The 21,085-nt window shown below is 37.4% G+C and overlaps 1 protein-coding gene across 1 annotated transcript in view; it reads left to right on the top strand.

Annotated features, from left to right (window-relative positions):
* LOC306862055 (breakpoint cluster region protein-like) overlaps positions 1–21,085 on the top strand; it is a 78,786-nt gene that overhangs the window by 21,520 nt on the left and 36,181 nt on the right. Inside the window, exons 2-4 of the mRNA XM_079404653.1 lie at positions 17,193–17,377; positions 19,801–19,905; positions 20,616–20,801. Of these exons, the coding sequence (XP_079260779.1) occupies positions 17,193–17,377; positions 19,801–19,905; positions 20,616–20,801 (476 nt within the window). The remainder of the gene's footprint in view (positions 1–17,192; positions 17,378–19,800; positions 19,906–20,615; positions 20,802–21,085) is intronic.

Raw genomic sequence — 21,085 nt, 5'->3', positions numbered from 1 at the left:
TATTACTGTTGTACTGTTGTACTGTTTTGTTTTTTGATTAAATAAATGCAGGCTTGGTGAACATAAACTTCTTTCAAAAACATTTTAAAAATCTTACCTACCCCAAAGTGTGTGTGTGTAGGGGTCAAAAAATGTCTAAAACATCATTGCGATGAGCTATAAAGAGGGAGAGACAAAGATGTAGACAGGGATGACGAGGACTGGAGAGAGAGACACACGCTCTGCAGGGGTCAGACTGCTGGAGCCTTTCCTGTTTCCTTCTCTCCGGTCTCTCCTGGGGATGGGAAAAGTAATAAGCTTCAGGAGTGGCACGGTGCCCTAAGGAATGTGAAAGCTACATACAGTCTGTCAGAACACTCAGGATTTATGATGGTTATTAAAGAATTCGATTATAAACCTATTGGTGGTGTGAGTGTGTGAGTGTTTGTGTTGCACCCATAGTGTAGTGTGTGTTTATAGGTGTGCTTTATTGCACATGAGAGGCTGTAGTACATGAGAATGAGAGTGTGTGTAAGTGTGTTGATGTCATATGACAGCTCTCTTCTCACCTTGATAAACTGTTCTATAGGAGGTGACCAATCACAGCAGCTGTACACCAGGTACTCTGTCACATGGCCCTCTCAGGACTCCATTCTGTCCCAAATTGCTTTTTTGGAAGATTTAAAGGTGAAGTGTATCATTTAACAGCATCACCTAACAGAATTGCGGCGATATTAATTGTTTTATCTTTGAAATGTACCTGTTGGTTTCCATATGATTATGTTTTTTATTATTAAGATCTGTAAAGTTGCAAAGATTAAAGTGTAAAACCCAAAGAGATATTCTTTATAAAAGTTAAGACTCGACCATGCCCTCCTAAAACGGCTCATTCAAACACACCCCCACACATCTACGTCACGGCGTGGGAAGATTTGCATAACACCGCCCAAATGTATACGCAATGAAAGAAGGCATAATAACTTTTATTCTCGCTGTAGTATTGTTGCCGCTACCATTAAGGCTGTCGCAGTGAAGGAATTTCCCTTGCGGAAGAGAATGACAAAATAACGGGCCACATAAAACATAAACCTGACAATAAGATCGTTAGTCTAATGTTAGCCTATATAACAATTAGTTTTGATCCTCGAATCTAACTGACAAGATACCTTTTCTGTTGATATTTCACCTGCGTGTAGACGAGCTGTCAGTCAGTGCAGTTTCATTGTTGGTAAGGGACTGTCTTTGAGTGGGTCTTAAACCGTTCATTCAACCACACGTTCAAAAACGCTGATTCATTCGAGATATGTAATGAAACACGCTGCTGAAATCATTTTAACTTTGAGCGCCACTTTTAAAGGCTAAGTTGACCAGCAGAGCGTCGACGCTTAGACAGATTTCGCTTTCCTTGGACATGACAACCTGTTTTCACAAATATACATGACTCAGCCTGAAGGACAGACTCAGGTAATCGCACGCGATCAGTCGATTTCTCTCTCATTCGCTGTCTGTTTAGGCGTAAGTGCAAATTTACTGAGCCTCTGTACAAATCAGCATGGTACACATTGTTATCATTACTTATATTCAGAACATATGCACTAAGTTTAAAACGAGAAGGGTGTAACATTACGGGAAAAAAAGGAAATATCGCGGTTGCTGCGGTTGTTGCATTCCTCTGCGGTTATGCTCGTCAATAGCGCGGTATTGCGATATTTTGCGGTTATCGCGAAAGCCCTAGCCTCCATGTCCTGGAGACACTGTGTTTCATGTGAAAGCAAAAGTACTTTGTTTGGCCTTCCAAATGAGTATACAACTAGAAATCAATGGTTAAGTTATATTTACAACACTGTTCCAGAACAGTACAACGCAAATATTCGAGTGTGTGCAGCGCATTTTATGGAGGACTGTTTCCTGATCCTGGAAGAGAATAGCCTACAATGTGAACACTGAATGGCTGTGATGTGAACACTATAAAGTGGGGCAATTTCAACGTCCAACTTCTGACTCGCAGCCTGTAAGTATGTTTTGATATTTAAAGAATTTTCTACAGAATATTCAAACGCGAGTGTTGAGCAGTGTAGAGTAGTGCTTGTTTGGCGTTTCTACGATCACAAATGCAGACATGGTGTTATCTATCTATCTATCTGTCTATCTGTCTATCTGTCTATCTGTCTATCTATCTATCTATCTATCTATCTATCTATCTATCTATCTATCTATCTATCTATCTATCTATCTATCTATCTATCTATCTATCTATCTATCTATCTATCTATCTATCTATCTATCTATCTATCTAGTATTCAATAGTTTGAATACTAGAATAGGGCAAAAAAAGTGCCACATCATTGACCTGTTTACATTTTTTGAGGGAAATTTACAGACTAAATTACGTATAGTATTCTCTGCATATTTAGCTGGGATAGGATGATTTTTTTAAAAATCAAACACTTCAGATTTAACACGCTTAAAACACACATACACATTTCTCCCTGTCCTGTCGTCTCTAGATCAGCTGACACACTCTCATTAGAAGGTGTTAAGACACAGGAGGAGACGCTGATGAGGAGCCCAGGTTTAGTTGGGTACATGTTGATGGATCGTGTTGTTTCAAGAGGCGTGAAAGAGCTAGTGATTTGGGCGGAGGGGGTTACGGAAAAAAGAGAGAATGAAAATAGGTCAGCAGTGAGATATTGAAGTCTGAACTTTAGAGTTTCTGTCATTTGAATCAATAAAACAGATGGTGACTTGCTGTCCAAAACTGCTTGTTTAGATAAACTCTGTGATCCCTGACACTCAGACCACCGTCCCCTTCATGACTGGTTGTTAAGGGTCAGGGCAGAATAAGGTTGTGGGTTATCTTGTTTTAATGGGCAGCCTTGTGTCTGGAGTCCTGACGTCTCCACAGACAGCTGGGGCCCAGGGGGCTGAAGATGGGAGGGTATCGCTGGGAATGTAAAGACGTTGACATGGAAGACTGAACTTGTTTTGGGAGAGGAGGAGAAAGGGAGTGTGAACACGTGCTGGGTTCCCACACTCTCTTCCTCCTCTTTTGTAATGCTCATTTTTCTTGGTGCCAGCGATTAAGGATTGTGACATCCCCTCCACACACACACACTTACAATGAATTCTGGCATGACTGGGTGCCCTGTTTTGCCCACTATGGCACACCACTCATTGCATCTGATTGGTCAACCAAAGAGAGCATGAGGTCACATGGTCACCCTGAATCCCTCTAGAGCTTTTGTTCTGCTACATTAGAGTGTGACTTCCTTAGTGCTTTTTAATGAGTTCCTCCTCTGTCTTTTATTTGTTTTGTCAAGTATTTAAGAGGATATTTAGAAAAAGCCTCTCTGAGAGACATTTTTAGGCTCGCATGCTCTGGCACATTCAGTGTGTGACTGTATTGTACAAGAACTGAAATGATTTGATGTAGCTATGCACTAAATAATTCAGATAAACTAAACTCTCAGGAGCCAGTGCACTAAACAGTTGCAAAACTGTTCTTATTCACTAACCAAACACAATTCAGTTTAACAGTTTGGCACAGTTCATATTTTTTGTATCATAATCACCTTTAGAGCATCTTATAGTTATTAAAGTTATTTTGATGGAAATGTACAGTGGAGCATAATACCTTTTGACTTCATTGAAAGCACTGTAAATTTCACTCAGATGCTGTCCACAATAGATATTTCAGCAGCACTAAAGGTGGATCGATTTGTTTTGGAATATTATGAAGCTGATTGATAACTCAGTAGTGCAAGCCAAGGCCCTGCTGTCTCATTAGGCACTGGTGAGCGGCCCATTAGTCGTCTCTGTTGTGTCTTAAATAGATGGATGCATACGGTATGTCTTTAGGCTCATGTATCAGGGTGAGTTTTTGGTGTCTGATGGAGAACCTGTTCATTAATCATTGATGGCTGTTGGTTAGGGTTGTCTGTCCGTCTTACACACAGACACACACACACTGAGCTCACAAGTTGTACATAAGCAAACGGCCTCCGGATTCAGACAACTCAGAAACTCATGAAAAATTAATGGGGCAGCTGAAGTTCCCAAACTGAAAAGCATTATTGATACTTTGCACGTTACAGTAGGCCCTCATACATTAACTCTTCAGATTGCACTTTTTTCCTTTAATAGTGGCATCATGTATCATGGCATTGGTGTTAGTATGACTTTTGTCTATTCTGTGGACAAAAGATTATTTTTGTCAGAGATTGTCAGAGATTATTTTTGGATGAATGTCCTGGCCACACTTTATAATAGAATGAAAGGACTGAGGACTGAAATATAGCAAGCTGTATAATTATGGAAAAATAATACATAAAGTGGTTTTTAAGTCTTCTTTGTAAGTCATATGATAACTTTGTTGACAAAATTGAAAAATGTTGACATCTTCCCATCTTTTTTTCATTATATTACATATAAATTACCATCAACACTCAGTTAATCTGTAACAATAACTATAACTGAATTTATATATTTTTTATTATTATACAATATGATGTAGTAATGCCTAAATTGTCATTTACATTGTGTTTTAATGTAAATAAAAGAATTACAAAATATTTGAGGTGTTTTCATAATATTTATAATATTATAAAAAACAATATATATATATATATATATATATATATATATATATATATATATATATATATATATATATATATATATTTACATATATCTTGACATTATAGGTCAGAATTTTAATAGCAAATAAATTGAAACAACTTTTATTGTACTTTTGAAGCTTGAATGTTCCAGTTCCAAAAAGTATTGTAATATTTACAATATCACTTGACAAAGAGCATTACAGTATTCAATATTTCACTTTGTGTTCCACTTAATATTTAATCTTCTCCTGTTATGCAGTATTCGTTTCATAACCAACAGATATCAGATATATAAGAATAAAAAAGCTTAGAAGAACTTGTATTTTGTCATTTTTATTCAAGACACGGGGTAGTTCCCTTTGAGTAAATGTACTGTACAGATCACAGACCCACATTAAAAACGTCTTTACATGACATCACCACTCACTTTGATATGTGACAGTTTGTTGCCTCTGCCCTGAGGTTGTTCTGGGAGCCCTTGAAGATATCACAGCTTCATTTTATTTTGAGCAACACACATCAGGATTTCCTTCTCCACATTTCTCCTCCACGAAGCGGCCAATTACCCCCACAAAAACCTTCCTACTGAAAGATTACTGGAGCAAGCAAGGTTCTCGATGGACTGTTTCTGGTCAGACTTTGAATTACCCCTCTGTTGATCTACGCCTGCATGTGGGAGAGTCTCAGAATAAGATCTTAGAAGATTGCAGATGAATGCTTGTGACCCGCATCTCTTGTAAGCCACCGTAGGTGAACCCATTACATCATTCACTGCATGGAAGGATCCAACATGGTGTTGCCATGACACCACATCGACCTTGTCATCTGAGTGGTTGGTTAAGAGCCTGGATGCTCCCACTCTAGTCCTGTTTGCCTTGTGTTGTTCTTTGTGGTTGAAACAAGGTAAATATAGGCATTTTATGACATCACATGCACTCTTCAGTTTTCAAATATTTAAAAATATTAAGGAAGTGAATTAAATGAATGCTTGCATTAGGTAAACGGGTGTTTTCTGTTATAACATGTATTTTACCGCATCTGTAATGATGTATTGATCAGCATACAGGACCAGAATAATCAATTTTATATTAAACAGTAATCAGTTTTTACCACTAACAAAATGGTCTTCTTTTTAAACACTCATGTGCTAGTTGGTTGTTTGACATTGATTGAGAGGCTGCTCAACCTGCTGTATTAGAACATTTTCTCTCTCAACAGCTCATATAGCAAAAACACTCATGATTCTAGATGAACACTCCTCTTAAATGTAGATAACTTTTCTACTGTAACTAGGGCCCTAGGGCCCTAGGGCCTAGGGTGTTTCCAGCCTCTGCCACCTCAATATATGAATACATGAAAACATGAACATAATCTCTAGAATTGCTTCATGAGCATTTTACTGTTTTTTTTGAGAAAAACTTTTGTCATATCATATACAAATAGAAACTTAAAGGTCTTCACAGCAGCCCGTCAAAATAAAAGTTTGGTATAACTTGAAGAAACTGTGACAAAAATACATTACGTAATGTAATGATAGTACTATTGTAATAAAATTATTATTAAAACTTAATTTTTAAGGAATATTTACCAGAAAAATTTTGCAGAATTTATTTACCAGAAATTTAAGTTTTTTTTAAATAAATAAAATAAATTATTTAGAGATGCTTTTGATTATTAAAATTTGATGAAACCTTTCAAATTGAATCCAGAAAATTAATGGAAAACATAGAATTTGATTAAAAAATATATATATTTTATAGGGCGTTAAAAGAACTTGTTAAAGAACCTTTGTTAAACTTTTAATAAATTGCTGTTAAATTGTGCAAGTTATGTGATTTCAGTTCATTAGACATGCTTTTTGATTAATACAATTTAAAGTCTAGAAAAATTAAAATGGAAGACAAACTGAATCCAGAAAACAGAGTTTGGGAAAACATAAAACTGATTTCATAGGGCCCTAGTTACTGTAACTTACTTGAGTATGTAGTCATATGAGAACAGAATGAATTGGGTAACATTTAATGAATTATCTTTGGCATCTTCTTGAATTATGTCCTTGTGTGCTGAATTAGAACCCTCTCTCCATTTCTGTGTAGTTGACAGCTCCTGTTGAGAGATTTGCTCCGTGGGTGGATGACCTATGGTACTTCCTGTTGGTCAGCTAGTGCTGGTCGCAGTGGAGTTGGCTTTCAGTCAAGTACCTGTCTGTGCTGTCTGCATAGAGATCCAGTGTTGTTATTGTTAACTAAAACTCTTAAAAACCATTTTCCTTAATTTAAATAAAGCTGAAATAAAATAAAATATAAAGATGAAAAGTTTAAATAGCTCAAATAAGTTTAAGTACTAAATTTAGTAAATCTGAAATAAAAATAAAATCTAAATAGAAATAAAACAAAACAACTACAATTGACAGAAGCACATAATTTGTATAACTTCAAACTATAAAAATAAAAATGTTGAAATGTGTTAACATAGAATGCTGGTAACCATAATCAAATTAGACCAAAAATTATGAATGACGAGCAGTCAAATTCTGTGAATCTTTGGCAGGCACGTTGAATGCTCTTGACGATCTGCTCTACTGTGCTCAGAGACAAGACGACAGACAGACAAAGAGAAAAGGAATTCAGTGCATCAGTCGTGCCTCAAGTTGTTTTTCAGTCCTTTTATGGACCTTTTAAGTGTAGTCCTTTTATCAGTCAGAGAAGGAAAACTGCATGTAAACCTGGATGAAGTATTGACAGCATGATGGCTGTCCTAGTCACACATCCATCCTCGATGCCTACACTCTGTGTGCCTGAAAACCATCTGTGGTAACATCATGAATGAGTGGTTTATGGGATATTTAGATACCTTTGTGTATTGTGCTTTTCCTTCCCCCTCTGTACCCTTAATGGGATCTTTGTGGAGGGTGTCCAGTGCTGTTGGGGATAATTCTCTGGAAATGATGCTATTTTATAGCATTTGAGTTAGCTATGATATATATCTGAAAGTGGCTGTTTTTCGATTGTGGTCTAGCTGAAGTGGTCTGTGTGTGTTGATCTGTGGAAGAGCCTATCATGGCTTGAGCGTTGTTTTTGAAGTCTAAGGGGAATAGGCCACATTCAATTTGTGCTATCGAATGGCAGCTTCTATGAATCCTCCCCAAATTTATTGATTTTTCCCAGTGTCTCATGTCACAATGATGACCGAACGCAGCCTTCTTTTGTTCTTTTAGGATGACACATGCTGCATTTTGCCCCTCCTTCTCATGATCTCTCTCATTCCATCCCTTTCTTTTCCTTTCTCTTATTCTTTATGATCTACATCTTTGCTTAGTGTTATGGATTTATTGTACATGCTAGGTTGTTTTCTCTGGTTGGACAAGATCATATCCACCTCACTGCCATGTGTATTTGTACATTTGTGCAAACCTTATACCCGTCACTTTGACCTTGATGTGTATTATAAATTCTGTTTGTGTGTACACACTCCCTGTGCCCTTGATATACTGTATTGTGTGTGGCAGCTGTGTGCACATCTGGTAGGTGTAATATATGGTGGTGCGGCACTGCAGAGGTTTTGTAGCACCACCTCCTTGTTATCCCTTTCTCTTTTTCGCCCCTCCCCCAACCCGCCTTCTACTCTTTCATCTCAGGCCTAGACCCCCAGCACGCACACAGAGGTCTTTTCCACATCATTTTAGGACACGTGCTCTACTGGGAAATCTCCTTTGTTTGACAGAGGCCTGGCTCTGCTGACTGAGGCGTTGGAAATACATTAAATCTCAAAGAAAGCATTCACTAGCAGGTGGATGATATGAAACATGTGATTTATTGTTTTTGGAAGGGTTTGCAAATTAGATTTGTTTTTTTGTATTTAAATTTGAGGAATTTGGAACTTTGTAAAAAATCAAATTTTTGTAAGAACAAGAATTTTGTGTAACGATTTCTTTTAAAGAATAAAATAATTGTTCATAAGAATGACAGTCTTGCAAATTTTCTTACACTACTTTCTTGCATAATTTTTATTTTAATATGTTTTGTGATATAATTAATTCCTGTGATGGCAAAGCTGAATATTCCGCAGCAATTCAGTAGCTATGTTACCATCCAAAGATTTGAATTTAACTTGCGTGCAAAACTGGAATATCTCATAAAGCACAGTTTCTATCCAACGAGTCAAAGACAACAAAATCGTCACTTCCTGATAAACTGCCACTACGTATCTACCAAAAAAGTGGGAGACGCCACTTAATATATTAATTTTCATATATGATGAATTACTTGCGGCTCAGAGCGAGCAGATGAAACACAATAAATGCTGTCATTGCTTTCGGAGGAGGATGCCTGCTGTTTGGGAAATAATTTGACGGCAGACTTTGCTCAGGCGTTTCAAAACAACCAAAACAACATTTTAGATGCTGTGCAATGAGATCGGTCCACTGGTTAGTCAATCTATCCCTTCCAATTGCGCAAAGTCACCTGACTTTTTTGATGCGTATGGTGGAATTTATTCGGTAAATGTGTTTCCATTGTAGTTTATGTGCATTTTTTTTCTTGTCGGATAAAAAGTTTATCTTACTCAATTGTGCTCATTCGTTTTTTTATGCGCATTTTTAGAATTTATGCGCATCTTGGCGTTTCCATCCAGCGTTTTTTATGCGATATTCCAAAATGCACATAAAAATAGGTAAATGGAAACATAGCTAGTGTTATGGTTCTTTAGAAATCGCTCTAATATGCTGATTTGCTGCTCAAGAAAAGTTTTTCACTATTATTATCTTAAGAACAGCAGAGAACAGAAAAGAACGACATTTATTTGAAATAATCTGTAACATTATAAATATCTTTACTGTCACATTTGACCAATTTAGTGTGTCCTTTCTGCATAAAAGTATTCATTCATTAAAAAAAAATCCTGCTGACCCCAAACTTTTGAATGGCTCTGTATGTAAATTAGTTATATGAATAAAAAGTTAATTGTCACAGTGGAATTTGGAATGTTGGAAGAACAAGAATGTTCACAGGAATAAGAGTCCAAGAACAAGGACTATCTTGCTGTTCTCCTTGACAATTCTCGATGTTTGTGGCCTGAGTCTGGGTCAGATCTGCTGTCTCCATAGTGGAGTCTCACAGTGGAATCTATCTCTGAAGTGTTGTCAAGGCATCATTGACCCTCATGTTGTTCTACAATGCAATTTTCTTTCTTCCATGAAATGAAAAAGGAGATGTTTGCAGTGATAAAAGAAAGTCATACAGATTTGGGATGAAATGAGGGTCAGTAAATAATGACAGAATGTAGTGTATGTATGGGAGAATGTAAAAAACCCCCAGAAAGACACAGATTGAGAAGGGATAATTGAGGCTGAATCTTTGTTTTATTGCTAGATTTTTAATGAAATATACAATTTTAAGGTGGTGTATTTTAGTCTAGGTGTCTGAATCTCTCAATAGCTGGGAGTAAAATTCAGAGAGTTGCGTTAATCCTTCGATCCCCGCGCTCGACTTGCAAGTCAAGCGAGAGTTTTCACTTTAAATGTGCTCTTTTAGCCCAAATTGAATATATTAACTCCTCCCGAAGGAGGAGGAAGGAAAGATCTTGTCTCCAGAGCAGCTGGAGGATGTAATAATGTGCGTTACAGTGGGACGTATCTTTAGATCTCGCCGTGCTCTGTTGTTTTGACAAAGTGAAGAACCATATTGATTTGACATGAGTGATGAAGGATGAATGACCCAGGTGTTGCTAAAAAAAAAAGCCTAACAAGATCATTTTGAGAGAGAGAGAGAGAGACAACTCTGATTAAAATGTACATGTTTGGTTTGTAGGTGAATGTGTAGACCTGTACTGTCACCTACTGTATCTCAAAGAACATTTGTTACTCTCATCAATTTAAAACCAAGAGCCTCGAATTACAATATCTTTCAACAGTCTTTTAGGCTCTCCAGGTTTATTTGCATTTATTTGAGCAAAAAATAAAAATGATACTATTGTGAAATATCCTCACAATTTATTTAAAACAACTGTTTTCTATTTGAATATATTACAAAATGTGATTTATTCCTGTAATGGCAAAGCTGAATTTTTTCAGACTTTTTTTTTTTTTTATCATTCTAATATGCTGATTTGCTGCTTCTTATCAGTGTTGTGCTTATTAACATTTTTCTGAAAACTATGATTTTTTTTCCAGGATTCTTTTATAAATAGAAATTAAGAAATTAATACTTTTATTCAACAATGATGCATTAAACTGATCAGCAAGTTTAATTTATTTTTAAAAAGTAAAAAAAATATTACTGACCCCACGCTTTTGAACAGTGTATGTGATTTCTAATACAATGGATAGTCAGATGTTCAAGTCAGAAGTACCAAACTCACAAATCCCACCTCCTTTGTCATCCAGCTCACAGGTAGCAGCCAGTCAAAACTGGATGTGTCAACCTCTGTTTTTATTGGTTATAGTCTACTTCTCCACATTAGATAACAAATCTTTCAGCTCGGGTTCTAAAAAGAGCTAATGCCACCGTGGCAGGGGTGTGATATTGGGCATCTGTTTAACAACAGATTAAGCAATATTTGCCCCTTTGTCAGAGACTGCTGTTTGCTAATGATAAGAGACAGAACTCTGCGGCTGTAGTTCGGTACGCCACTGACAATTTTGCTCCTGCTGGGCTCAGTACGTATGTGCATTTTGGCTTAGTCAAGCTGAGAATAAGAGAAGAAGTGTGGAGACGTGTATTAAGAGTACAGTATAGCTCTCTTTTGGGATAGGTTCTGCTTCAGTTGGAGCCTGGGCTATTTTTTTCCCATTAAGGTGATCATCATAGTTAGATTCTATGTAGAAACACCACTCAAGATTGACAGGACAAATTTTTGGCCCTTCTACTCATCTACTACAGAAAGAATACAGAGATAGGAAGTGGAATGAGAGACACAGACAGCACCGAGGTGGAAAAGAGCATGTGGTTTTCCAGTGCTAATGTTCAGGGCTGACTCATCTTTTTCAGACTTCTCCTTGGTGACCTGCACTGAGAGCCATATGCCGTTTGAAACCCGAGATACATGAGCACACAACAGGCCACCTTTAACCTTTCTCCCTACCACTGACCCGACACACCCCTGTACAATTCTTTTTAAAAGCTATTTTTGAGTGAAACACACTTGTTTGGTGACACAAGTGGTGGATGAAAGAACCTGTGAAGGCTTAGAATAGAATTAACACCATAACGGGCACTGATCTGAGATTTATAATTTTTTAAATAAATCAGCCTGTTTTATTCATCTATAACATGCTCTTTTGTATTCTATATTTTTCCTCAGACGAGGACGGAACATTTCATGAAAGCTAGATGAGGGCTGTAAAACACAAGGTAATGCATAGATATAAATTAATGAGGTTCCACTCCAGATCCAGGATATCATGCAGTACTGATGGTGCATTAGGGGGAAGCGGTCATGTGTTTAAGATCATCTTGAAGATTTAGAGCTTCATCTTAACCTACCGAATGCATGGCACATTGTGTTTTCAAATGCACAATTTCTATTGGTTAAGCAAACAGGACAAAAAATGAAGAACACTCTGTTATTTAATTGGTAGTGTTTAAGACATCACTGTTGATTTGCTTGATGCATGTACAGTGTGACCAGTGTAGTCTGATTCACAATCAAATGACAATCAATGCCATACACTGTGACCAGTATTGTCTCATTTACAAATGACTCTTTTAAACTGGTTCTTTTTGTTAGTGAATCAAGCACAGCTTAAATATTAATCAAAAAATCTAGTATGTTAACTACTACTGTCATTAGGTCCTTTATGTAATATATACCGGCTGTCTCTGGTCATGCTCTTCAATTTGGCCTGATGGCATAATTGCCCACTTGTCTCAAAGATTTCGATGGTTGACAAATTCAAAACAAGTTGCACAGTATCAAAGTCATGCAGATGACAGGACTTGTTAATTAATGGAGTCATTAGAAGTGTCTGCAGAGAGAAGTATGCTCCTGCGACTACACTGATCAAACAGTTGGCAGGAAGTCGCCTCGCTGGGCCACCCTCCGTCTGCCGTGCGGTTCTAGGGGGATATAAACCATGTGGAGTTGGTAAGTCTGACATCAGTGCAAAATGTGTAAAGCCAAAATCAATTGTGACATAATCGCAGTTGTTATCATCAAGGTTCCCTGCCGAGGCAGCCAACTCCTTGTAACGGATGCTGCTTTTTCATGTTTAGCACTTTCTCTTCATCTCGATTTTTGTTTTCTCCTCAACTGGTATGATAAGTCATGAAAGTAGATTGGTAAACAGAATAACCTTTGGGATGAGTGCTAGATAAGACGGTCCCTGTTGTGCTTGCTTTTTAGACGCATCTGGGAATTTCCTCTGACTTTACTGAATTAGTCATGATTCAATCAAAGGGAACTATTTCTGACGACTTCAATCTCTCTTGCTCTGTTCTGCAACAGCAACTCCCTCCTCCGGCAAGCACAGCACACATCTTTCTTTGTTTACATAACAGGACAGACATAGTTGGCAGTAATATAGACCTCAATTCAGCCAGACAGCATTCAATTTTTTCGCCATTAAAATAGTGTATTTTCCAAGTCACTTTAATGTTTGGAAATGGAAGTGTAACATCTCAGCTTGTTGGAAAAATCGACAAAAGCTAGCATACACATAAACATGCATTGAGACGTTGATTTGAGTGTGACAAATCCGTGTTTAAATCATTCACATAAACCTGTGACAGAGGAAGGACTCAGGGGGGAATTTGTGACAGCGTCTTGGACACATTTTAATCCGATTCTGCTGCCAGGCTTTTAAGTATGGTCAGAGTAAACCGAAAGATAGGGTTTGTAGTGTTGATTGCAGGGTGGCTCACTGTGTTGGTGTGTTGTGATTCACTCTTCCTCTTGCTGGGACAAAGGCTGATTTACTCACACTAGGGTGCTTCCCTGTGCGATCGCAACACACCAGATTTGGCTGCTTTCCTGGATTCAACCCAGTCACTTCTTATGTTTATTTCTTTGCAAATAAACATGCCACTTGGATAAACGATAACCACACGAAAATCTAACTGGCCTGTTTTACTCGAGGCACATATTTGGAATAATCTGTAATGGGCTTTATTGGACGTCTAGAGCCTCAAATTCAAGGCATGGGGTTAGTCTGACAGTAATTTTCTTTAAAATGTATTGTTCAAGGTGGTGACTTTTATAGAAGTGGGGCTTAGATGGTTGTGGCAGTGGTACTTTAGATGGGACAAATTTAGAAACTTCTGACTGTTTATAGCTTACTGTCAGCATGCTAAAACCGTTTCTGTGAAGCCACATCTCTAAATTCAGAGTATTGTAATCAACACTGAACAGAAAAAAGGAATACAAATCTAGCTGACCTCATTGATTTCCTTTTAAAAAAAAATTTTTAACCTGTACTTAAAGTTACACAAATGCACACCTAATTTAGTTTTTGGTTTTATATTTTTAAATAATTTTTTTTCCATCTGTGCAGACAGGAAAAGTCTGCAAAAGTAATATCAGCTAACACAGGCTGTATTCTTTTATTTTATGCCCTTAAAATGACACCTCTCATCAAATTAGCTTCTCTGTGCAATCCCTGTTTGATTTATTTGTGGCCTGAGGCAGTGCTTTAATCATTTCTGTTTAATTTTCACCTCCCCTTTTGCGTTCTTCATATTCATTTCTTTCCAGTGCGTACGGGTATTAGGGGTGGGGGGTATTAAATTGCCCGAAAATTGGATATTTAGGGAAACCGACTGTGGGGAAGAAAATGGACTGACTTCTTTATCCCTGATGTGTCACTTTCCATCTCTTTCCCCAGTTTTTTTTCTCCTCCCCAGAGGCCGGCCACTCGTGGGTACTACACATACGTGTTTTTCTCTTACTCTTATTTCCAGACTTTAATGGAACATGTGAGACATGGGAGGAGGAAGGCGTGTCTTTAATTTATCTGGCAGATGCAGACCTCTGCAACATCTCAGCCCCCATCACTACCCTCACCTCTCCATCCAAAGAGCCCTGAAGGAGATGTCGACACTCACAGAAACATTAGCACCCCAATTCCTCCCACAAATTCTTTCCTTTTCTTTCGAACCCAAATGATAGGATTATCCGAATCCCTTTGGCACACATGATGATGAGATTTTGGCAGTTATGCAGCAGTTCACCTCCCTGGCTTCCCCACTTCCCATAAACCCGTTGGCCGCTGAAGGACGACATGCTGTAGGTTTCAATCTGCTCTTCATCCTGCAGGGAATAACCCTCTGTTAACAGAGAGATCCTGGGATTTACTCCCCATGAGCAGGCCCACAAATTTCTGTAGAATTTGAAAACCCGTGCTTTTTTAATTAAGTAATTTGTTTAACCAATATTATTGTAGCATTCTTGGTTACATTTAACACAAGTTATCGTTACTGTACAAGTGTGTGTAGATTTCACAAAGAGTATGGAAGTGCCATCTGATTTTGTTTATAATGATGGTGATGATGATGATATTTCCAGATGTGCATGGCATGCTTCTCCTTCAGCCAAATAGCAGCAGACATCTGCGGGAAGCCAGAGGAAGGGATGAGAAAGATTTTTGGAAAGGGAGAGAGAGAGATGACAGAGGCAAAAGTGGGAGGATGAACGCTAAGGCAATGACAAGGCAATGTGACTCAGAGTCAGCTAGAGCTGTTTCATGCTCATCTGGCTTTACGCATAAACAGTGTGTCTCATTCCATTTCAGTCTATACGGCCATATTTATACGTACAATTTTGTCAGTATTTTCACACAGATGTTATAATTAATTAATAATTTGGAATTTAATTTATTTTAACTTAAAGCTACAATTTAGAGAAAAAAAATCCTGTGTATTGTGCAGAGTTTTGGGGTCAGTAAGATTGTTTTTATTATTATTATTATTTATTTATTTGTTTTGGATAGAAACTACTTTAATTTTACCTTAAATTTGATCAAAAGCATAGTAAGTAATGATTTTGCTTCTTTTAAACCATTAATCTATTCATCAAAGAATCTTGAAAAAGTGTATCACATATTAAGCAGCTGTTTTCAACCCTGGTAATAATAAAAAATGTTTCTAGAGCTGCAAATCAGCATATTAGAATAAATTCTGAAGGATCATGTGATACTGAGAACTGGAGTAATGGCTGCTGAAATTCAGCTTTGCCATCTTAGAAATAAATTACATTTTTAAATATATTCAAATAGAAAACAGATATTTTAAACTGTAATAATATTTCACAGTATTACTGTTTTTACTGTGTTTTTGATCAAATAAATGCAGATTTGGTGTGCGTAAAAGACTTCTTTCAAAAACATCCCAAACCCCAAACATTTGGATGGTAGTGGATATATTATTTATTAATATTATAATATTTATTTTTAGAAATGTAATAGCTCGGTTACTCTTCAATAAGTTTTATTTCATAGTAAGCAAAATGATCAATGTTCATACGTGTTAGTAAACAAGTTGTGTAATTAGCAAACTGCATGAAAGTCTATGAAAACCTGTTTTTACACTCACATTGACCATCCTCTCTGTGTGGTGAAAAACAAAATGTTTCCGTGGCCTTTTCTCTGGTTTTAGAACTGCAGGAATTTTCCCACCTGCCAACAGGAAACTCTGAAAAACAAGCGAGGGATTCATCAGCAATGACTTTGTATTGACAGTTTCACTGTGTCTGTCAGTTGTTTAAAGCTGCCAGTGCATTTTTGCTGTCACCTTTTTGAAACATTTTCATCATTTACTCATCCTCGAGTTCTTCCAAACATGCACAAATTTCTTTCTTGTGCTGAACGCAAAAGAAGACACTTTAAAGAATGTGGGTAACCAAACAATTGATGGTCCCCATTGACTTGCATAGTATTTTCATACTAGTGAAATTAAAGGGGACAAGCAACCATTTTGGTTACCCAAATTCTTCAAAAATGTAGTATTTGTGTTGTGCAGAAGAAATAAATTCACGTTGGTTTGCAACAACTTACCCTTTAATGTCATGCATATTCCTTCCAGATGGTTGCAGATGTGCTTGTCTTATATGATGGCAAAACAGTTAGTTTTAACTGAGAGCTTGTGTTGAAAGAATATGAGATCCTCTGGTGCGGCTGCCAGCAGCTTAATGGCCAAACCGGTTCAGAAAGAGGGAACTTGGGCTGCTCTTCTACAGGAGTGAGAGCGTTTGTCTTCATTTATCTCTTCCTCTGGTGAGGGAAACTATAAAGCTATTTATAGTTTATTATAAGCTATAAAGTTATTTGTGATCTTAATGTATACAGAAAGTTCTGGCCTATCTGCATTAATACCAAAACTTAAAACGCACTGCAGACATAATCTCATTGCTCTTTAAGAGCTCTAGGCTAATGTTAGACTGCCAGTTAAACTGAATCAACTGAACACTGGGAAGTTGAAACAGACTCTCTTAGCTGATGACATTAAGACATGGGGCATGAACTTTGTTTAACAATCAGTAGCTTTATTTCTGTGCAGTTCATTCTAGTAAGCATGGTTCAAAAGATATTTTACGTTCCATAAATTATGATGCTGTTCTTCTACTTGGATTTGTCAACCGTATTCATTTTTTTCCTACTTTTCGCAGATGGTCCGTTTACAGGCACTCCGCCCACCTATGGTTACGACGCGGATCGAGCGGAGGAGCAGCGCCGACACCATGACATTCTGCCCTACATCGACGACTCCCCCTCCTCCTCTCCTCACCTCAGCTCCAAGAGCCGCAGCAGTCGAGACACTCTCTCCTCCGGCTCCATCGAGTCCTCCAAGTCTGTAAGTCACCTCCTTGCCAGCCAGACAGTGATGAATCTGACATTTTGATTTTTTGGCCTTTGATTAATTACGTTTATTTTACAAATGCGAAATAATTGATTAAACAAATATTTGACTGCAGAATGCCATAAATGACGAGTCATACTCGTCATATTTTGTTGGGCATAGAGAGATGAATGCTTTCTTGGTGGTGTGCGAAGGTAAAAGAGTACACATTAGAGATTTCTTTATGCATGTATGGATCCATGATAAGAATCCATCTGTGTATATGCCATCTGTGAAGCAGTCCATTATGAATAATTGTGCCAGTAAACCCACATATATTTATAGCCTCAATGGTAATGGTACACAACAAAACCAGTGAGCTGTGAAATTTGGCAGATTTCAAAGCTTGCAGATTCTGAAGTGCTGAGTCTGCATAGTACAATTCTAATTGAATATTTAGTGCTTATCGCAGCTTAATAAATATTATATAGCTCGGCACTGTGCAGAAGAATCTCACGTCATTCATTGCATGCAATCATATGTGATTAAAGAAATTCTTTCTAGTTTCTATTGTTATCAACTATGGTTTAAAACTATCATGGCTTTCATTTCAGAGCCTCAGGAAACTGTCTTCATCATGCATATGCATAGTGGCCATCAAATTAAATTACTGGTTGTAAAACAGAGCTTTCTTGCTTCATTGACACAGCCATTGGCTGTCAGATTGATTGATGTCCCTCCCTGCCAATACCAGGCCCTGAGGCAAGCAGTTTATTTGGGCCCTTATGACCTCTGTGTTTAGCTCCCACATAGATTTTAATCAATACAGAGTAGATACTCACCTGCACACACTCATGGACCCTTCTCCAGTAACACCTACATGCTTTACTTGTTTACCCAACATGCACACAATCATGAATCTGAAATATGGATGATCCAAAGAGGGATTTGCTATGAAAACATCTTGAATTGAGCTGCAAATAAACCTGCAATTGACACTACAGCAGGGTGGTCATCTATTTTTCAGACACATTATCCTCAAACACAGAACCAGATTTCACTTTAATGAGCGCAAATTGCATGTTTAAAAATAGTCTTGTCATGCTGTCACAAAGAGCTGTTTTAGATTGCCACTCTATTCAAATTAAGCTAAAAAAATCTAATGTGCTTTACTGAAACTCCAAAAGATTGAATTTGTACTTCTCTATAAGCAAATTATTGTGTTCAAGAAATCTCTTTAACTTTATATTGAAAGTTATACCTTTTTCTGTAGGTTGGCCTCATAATGTAACAAATCTTTTTTTTTATTAGGTCACATTTCAAAGTACAGTATAAGACAAATGAAAATCCAAAAACGGGGCAACTTCCATTAGCTTCCAGATAGAAAAATAGGCATTGGAATAGTTAATGTGAATCAAACAAGTTTATAATAACTCCTTTATTATATACCCTATGTTTAAAATCTCATCTAATTCATCATCTAACATCTGGTTAAATATTTTTAATAATTTATCTATATATTCCTATTGTTATTGACATACTGTACTGTTGTTTAAACAAGTTTGCTTCTTTCTCGTTGTAGCGGTTTGTAATGTTTGCCTGTTGTGTGTATAATGAGAAATACTTTCTCGTCCTTGCGTTCTCAGTAAGCGAGGGTTATTGTTTGAGCATCTGAGATGAGCTCAACTCATTCTCATGCGCTGGAACGCTGACATGCTTTGATTAATAAATATGTGGATGAATAAAAGATGGTGGTCTAGAGATACAGGGGTGCCCCCTGGGGTGAGACGTCTAGCACCCAAGAGTTCATGAATAAAACCTTGATTTCCACCTTCCCCCTGCTTGAAGGTTTCAGTGGCGGGATTTACTCCGTCACCAGGTGGGGTTTTACATCTAATATCAGTTGGTGAGATTAGAAGAAATGTATGCAGTGAAAGCATTTTAACATCACCTCAGCTTAAAAACTCAAATCACAATCATGAAGCAGATGGATGTTTTATCCAAAAATCTGGACTGGAAAGTCTCATGAGACTATCACAAACATCTGTGGTTTCCATTACCTGTGCTGTGGCCATGGAAACCAACATTTCAGGCCCACTTAGCTGTCATCAGCACTCGGTAACCCTACACACAACACAAAATAGATATGCCTTGCTTTTGGATGGATTCTAGGTCTTTAGTATCTCTAATACTTTACTCAGGGCTTTGTGAATAGTGTAGACTACATAAAGGGCTTATTCAGTTCAAAGGTGTTATGAATTTCCCATGATTCTCAAGTAGCCAAGACAGTTATTATAAGACCATAAAGCAGCTCCATTGAACCAGTGCCAAATCACTTTTTTATATCTCTTTTCAGCTTTGCCAGTATGTAATTTAATGTCATGTGATTTAAGAGTGTGTTGTTCAGAAGCGTGTGAGCTCTTTCTGTGTTCATGCAGGCGGAGTTGGACCTGGAGAAGGGATTGGAGATGAGGAAAAGGGTGTTGTCTGGAATCCTGGCCAGTGAAGAGACCTACCTCAGCCATCTGGAGGCGCTGTTACTGGTAAAAGTGCCTCAAGTTTGATTTTGCTAACAGGGCGTGATTAAATTTGCACAAGGAGTCCCTCTGGGGTCTGAGGAGTAACCCTCTGGAGTAAGTGAGACGTGCCAATCAGCTGAGTGATTATGCCACTGATCTTAAAATTAGATGATCTTACCCATCATCTGCAACAGGAAAGTCATACATTTAAAAACATATAAATATGTGGTCCTTAAATTAATCAAAAGTGAGTTTAAGGACATTTATAATGCTACAAAAGATTTCTGTCATACAAATACTCTTCTTTTGAACTTTCTGTTCATTAAAGATTCCTGAAAAAGGTGTTTTTTTTTATTATGGTTTCTCAACATTTTTAACAATTTTTATAATATATTTTTATAATTCATTTTTTTTGGACCATCAAATCAGCATGTTAGAATGATTTCTAAAGAATCACGTGACCCTGAAGAATGGAGTAATGGCTACTAAAAATTCAGCTTTGCTATCACAGGAAAAAAATACTTTTTAAAATATATTAAGCTGGAAAACTGTTATTTTAAATTGTAAAAATATTTTACAGTATTACTGTTTTTGCTATATTTTTAATGAAATAAATAGTCATGAAGAGCATAAGAGACTTCTTACCAACCCAGCCTCAAAATTTTGAACAGTAGTGTTTAGTTGATTGGATAGTCACTAAAATGTTCAAATGTCTGTTCTTGCTCTTTTGTCAGCCCATGAAGCCCCTGAAAGCAGCAGCCACCACCTCCCAGCCTGTCTTGACTGTTCAACAGATCGAAACCATCTTCTTTAAAGTGCCTGAACTCTACGAGATCCACAAAGAATTCTATGATAGCCTTTTACCCAGAGTGCAGCAGTGGAGTCACCACCAACGTGTGGGAGACCTTTTCCAAAAACAAGTGAGTAATATTCTCTAAACAGACCCCTTTTCAGGTTAAACGCAACATAAAATTGAAATAGACCCTATTTACTTATTGTCAGCAAATTGTAATAACTTGCTCAGGGTCTGACATCATTTTTTAAACTCCTCCCACCAAATCCCCAACTCCATTTTTAGTATGCACCACCCGCTTTATCACCATAATCTTGATGGATAATGTCCTGGCCTCCTTTTTGTACATATAATATATCCTGTTTCACTCTAAAGCAAACAGCATTTAATGCTGATTTAAAAAAACGTATG

Source organism: Barbus barbus, assembly GCF_936440315.1.
Source record: "Barbus barbus genome assembly, chromosome: 43".
Classification (NCBI taxonomy): domain Eukaryota; kingdom Metazoa; phylum Chordata; class Actinopteri; order Cypriniformes; family Cyprinidae; genus Barbus; species Barbus barbus.
The sequence above is the reverse complement of the archived record's forward strand: the minus strand, read 5'-3'. Positions and strand labels throughout refer to the sequence as shown.